We start from the raw sequence: 4,958 nt of genomic DNA on the forward strand, positions 1-4,958 counted from the left end.
GGCCTCCCAAAGTGCTGGGATTACAGGCTTGAGCCACCGCGCCCGGCTAGTTAAGCAATTCTTAAGGAAAAAGTGGGAGGGTTTCCCCAGCCAGATATCAAGACTTATTATGAGGTGACAATTATTAAGATAGTGAAGGTTGGGCATGGTGGCTCGCTCCTGTAATCTCACCACTTTGGGAGGCCAAGGCAGGAGGATCACTTAAGGCCAGCAGTTCAAGACCAGACTGGGTAACGTAGAGAGACCTCATGGCTACCAAAAAAAACAAAAACAAACAAACAAAAGGACGTGGAGGTATTAGAGCAGGCACTGACCAATTGATCAATGAAACACACTAGAGGTACCAGAAACAGATCTTCAAAAATACACACTAACTGGCCAGGAACAGTGGCTCATGCCTGTAGTCCCAGCATTTTGGGAGGCCACGACAGGTGGATCACATGAGGTCAAGAGTTCGAAAACAGCCTGGCCAACATGGCAAAACCCCATCTCTCCTAAAAATACAAAACTTAGCCAGGTGTGGTCGTGTGTGCCTGTAATCCCTGCTACTTGGGATGCCATGTCACAAGAACTGCTTGAACCCCAGAGGCAGAGGTCACAGTGAGCCAAAGCCGTGCCACTGCACTCCAGCACAGGCAACAGGATAAGAATCCGACTGAAAAGAAAAAAAGAAAGAAAAATTACAGACTCACTTAAACTGGTAAACAGATAGAATTTATCCTGCTTTTCTTGTTTGAGTTGTACCTCAAGGTAACCATACAGATAATATGGAGAAGTTCCTACTTATAGAAGAATTCCAATTAACATAGGCACAAGAAATGGTAGAATTTGACTAACACCATTATGCAACCACTACTGAAGTAACAGATCTAGGAAGTTACCAATGGATGCTAAAATCTGATGAAAAGTGATGGATCACACCTGAAACTATGTGGTAGATCTTAAAATCATGTCATGCATCTTTTGATGTAAGACAACAAGAATTACACAACTTCCTTTATGAAGTACTATTCTCAATGCAAATCTAAATCTAATCAATCAATCCTAAATACGATCAAGCCTCTAGTTCAACCTACCATTCGACAGAGGACTCTATGGAGATGGAATCCAGAAATTTAAGAATGTGGTCCATTCTGTATGACAATTAAGTTGGTTTTCTCAACAAAGAAATGATAAAAGCAAAGGTGGAGAAGGACCCAGAGTTCAAGAAAGACTTAAGTAATTTATCAATCAAATGCAATGTATGAGCACTGTTTGGCTCCTGATTCAAATTAACCAACAGTTCACCACTGCCAAAGGAAAACTCTTATGAGGCCAAGTGTGGTGGCTCACACCTGTAACCTCAGGACTTTGGGAGGCTGAGGCAGGCAGATCTCCTGAGTTCAGGAGTTCGAAACAAGTCTGGCCAACATGGTGAAACCCCTTCTCTCACAAAAATATAAAAATTAGCTGGGTGTCCCAGCTACTCAGGAAGCAGAGGGAGAAGAATCCCTTCAACCCAGGAGGTGGAAGTTGCAGTGAGCTGCAGTCAGCTAAGATCAAAGTGCTGGGATTACAGGCGTGAGCCACCACACCTGGCCAGGTTATTATCTTTCTTTCCTTAAAACCAGCTGTTAAAAATAACAAAGATAAAATATATTCATTGTAAAAAAACAAACAGATTAACCACATGAAATACTATTCAGCCTTTAAAGAGAAGAAAATTCTGTCATTGGAGCAACATGGATGAACCTGGAAGACATTATATTAAGTGAAATAAGCCAGGTACAGAAAGTCATATACCACATAATCTCACTTATAAGTCAAGCAGAGTAAAATGGTGGTTATCAGGGACTGTGGGGGAGTGGGAGATGCTGTCCAAAGGATATAAAATTTCAGTTCGATAAGGAAGAATAAGTTCAAGAGATTTATTGTACAATATGGTCACTACAGTTCATGTATTATTTCCACCCCCCGATTTATTGTATTCTTGAAATTGTGAAAACAGTAGATTTTAAAGTGTTCTCATCACACATACACAACGGTACTATGTCAGATAATCCACTTTAATTTAACCATTCAACGATGAATATATAACTCAAAATATCATGTTGCACACAATAAATATATGCATTGTCAATTAAGAGAAAATAAAATCAGTAAAAATTTTAAAATAAGAAAATGATATAAATTAGCAAAGACAAAAATAAAAATCATGCACAAACCCACCAATAAAAGATAACGATGAAGAACATGATAAGAGATCATCCTTACCTTTGTAAGGTGTCCCCACAGTTGTTGCATATACATTCTTTTCATATTTCTTCAAACGGTCTTCTAAATTGTGAATCTAAAAATAACAAATAATCAGACCACATAGTAAGATTCATAGGGAAACTGTATGCAAGAAAAAGAAAGATTGGTATCAAAGGAAAAGAAAGATTTAAGATTTTTTTAATGCCAAAGACAGAATACAGGAAAATAAAATTAAATTGTTTAGAGCAAGAATTGTTTCTTGAAAAAAAAACCTGAAACTAATGATTTCTTAGATATGATACCAAAAGAACAGGTAATAAAAGAAAAAATACATAAATGGCACTTTACTAAAATTAGAAACTTTTGTACATCAACAGACACTATCAAAGAAATAAAAAGGCAACTTACAGAATGGGAGAAAATATTCGCAAATGAAATATCTGATAAGGGACTTGTCTCAAGTACATATAAACAGCATTTACAACTCAACCAGACAACCAACTAAAAAACGGGAAAAGGACTCGAGTAGACATTGCTCCAAAGAAAACTTATAAATGGCCAACGAGCCATTTAAAAAATGAAATGAAAAGATGTTTGCCATGACTGGTCACTGGAGAAATGCAAATTAAAACCACAACAAGGTATCACTTCATATTGATCAGGATGGCAATAATCAAAAAACTTGTTGGTGAGGATATGGAGACACTTATACTTCGTTGATGGTAATGTAAAATGGTACAGGCACTGTAGAAAAGTTTGGCAGTTCCTCAAAAAGTTAAATTAGTTAAAATTAATTAAAAGTAATTAAAAGTTAAAGTGGAATTACTGAATCCTACAGTAATATATATTACTCCTGTGTATACACCCAAAAGAACTGGAAACAAGCGTTTAAACAAAACCCTGAACAATGTTTCTAGTAGCACTGTTCACTATAGGCAAAAGAAGGAAACAAACCAAATGTCCATCAACTGATGAATGGATAAACAAAATGCAGTATACTCAAACAGTGGGATATAATTCAGTCATAAAAAGAAATTAAATATTGTTACATTTCTATAAGATGGATGAATCTTGAAACATGCTAAGTTAAAAAAAAAAAAAAGCCTGACATAAAAGGTCATGGACTGTATTATTCCATTTACATGAAATACCCAGAATCGGCAGATACATAGAGACAGAAAGCAGATGAGTGGTTGCTAGGTGTTATGGGGAGGAGGTAATGGGGAGTGAATGCTTAATGGGTATGGAGTTTTCTTTTAGGGTGATGAAATATTCTGGAACTGGATAACAGTGATGGTTTCACAACACTGTAAATGAACTAAATGTCAATGAACTGTGTACTTTAAAATGGTAACTTTTAATGTGTATATTCCCACAATAAAAATAGCTAATCCAAAAATTGTTATGCTAGCGCAGTTTTCAAGATTTGATGTTAAAAGAATTGTAAAGCAGTAATCTTGAGAATAGATGGAAAAGCTAAATTAGTGGTGAAACAAAAAAATAAAGTAACATTGGGACTTAGGACCTATCTTTATGAAATTTTTAGAAACATTATGCAAAATTTCAAACATATTCCAAGAAAGTATAGCACAAACAGTTCCTGTATACCCATCTATCACTCAGTTCTAACAATTATCAAGATTGCTGTCTGTATGAATTTTAAAAGAACTGGGAAAATCCCTGGAGATTTCGCCCTCAAACTTAGCCTGCTGATTTGCGCCACTATTCCTCCCAGAGTTTTGAAAAAGGCTTTCTGAACGATCATACACCACATATCCTGGTATGTTTGTACTGTGCATCCTTGAAGGTGTACACACATGGTCCTATTTAAATTACTTTCATATACTGTCCATCAGTAATATCTGGGCAAATTAAATTAGGACAATTTAACCACTTGGAAAAAGTACCAAAGATAGATTACTTCCAATAAAAGAAAAAAATAACCTCTTTGTAGAACATAAATTACTATAAATTATACAAATACAAATTGTTATCCAAAATGTTAAGCACTAAAAATAATATGATACAAATGTTCTTGCTTAAATATATATGATCATGAATTTATAAAGAAAACCTCTGTATCTCTGGATGTGGAAATAAAATTTCCTGTGTGTAAGATTGAAAAATTTCCAAGTCAACTATTTAAAAATTAGCTGAAATCCAAGTACATACTAACATAACTTTAGTTCAAAATAAAAGGTACCAATGAGGCCTGTACCTGTTCTCGGAACTCCTGCTCTTTCAATTTCCAATCACTGATTAAAGTCGTCTTCTGTGCTAGCTGTGTCTGAAAGAACAAAAAGTCAGATCTGAAATGCACATAGATTTTATTATTGCCCCACACATTTCTGTACTGCTTGGAAATTTCTCCTTGTTAAAAATCTCTTTATGTTTTAACTCATAACACAGAATACTCCTAAAATGCATGACCTTCAGACAAATTCAAAGAACTAGTCTTGGCTGGGTGTGGTGACTCACGCCTGTAATCCTAGCACTTTGAGAGGCCAAGGCAGGGGAATTGCCTGAGCTCAGAAGTTTGAGACCAGCCTGGCCAACATGGCAAAACGCCATCACTACTAAAACTACAAGAAAAAAAAAAAAAATTGGCCAGGCGTGGTGGCACATGCCTGTAGTCCCAGCTATTCGGGGGGCTGAGGCATGAGAATCACTTGAACCCAGAGGCTGCAGTAAACCGAGATCGCACCACTGCACTCCAGCCTGGG

The 4,958-nt window shown here is 36.5% G+C and overlaps 1 protein-coding gene across 5 annotated transcripts in view; it reads right to left on the reverse strand.

Moving 5' to 3' along the window:
• Positions 1-4,958, reverse strand: part of GOLGA4 (golgin A4) — a 116,500-nt gene that overhangs the window by 22,549 nt on the left and 88,993 nt on the right. For all 5 annotated transcript variants that reach the window (XM_017508449.2, XM_017508445.2, XM_017508448.2 and 2 more), the window contains 2 exons: positions 4,454-4,522; positions 2,254-2,329 (listed from right to left, as the gene is read on the reverse strand). In XM_017508449.2, the coding sequence (XP_017363938.1) occupies positions 2,254-2,329; positions 4,454-4,522 (145 nt within the window). The remainder of the gene's footprint in view (positions 1-2,253; positions 2,330-4,453; positions 4,523-4,958) is intronic.

This window comes from Cebus imitator, unplaced genomic scaffold (assembly GCF_001604975.1).
Source record: "Cebus imitator isolate Cc_AM_T3 unplaced genomic scaffold, Cebus_imitator-1.0 Scaffold391, whole genome shotgun sequence".
Classification (NCBI taxonomy): Eukaryota; Metazoa; Chordata; class Mammalia; order Primates; family Cebidae; genus Cebus; species Cebus imitator.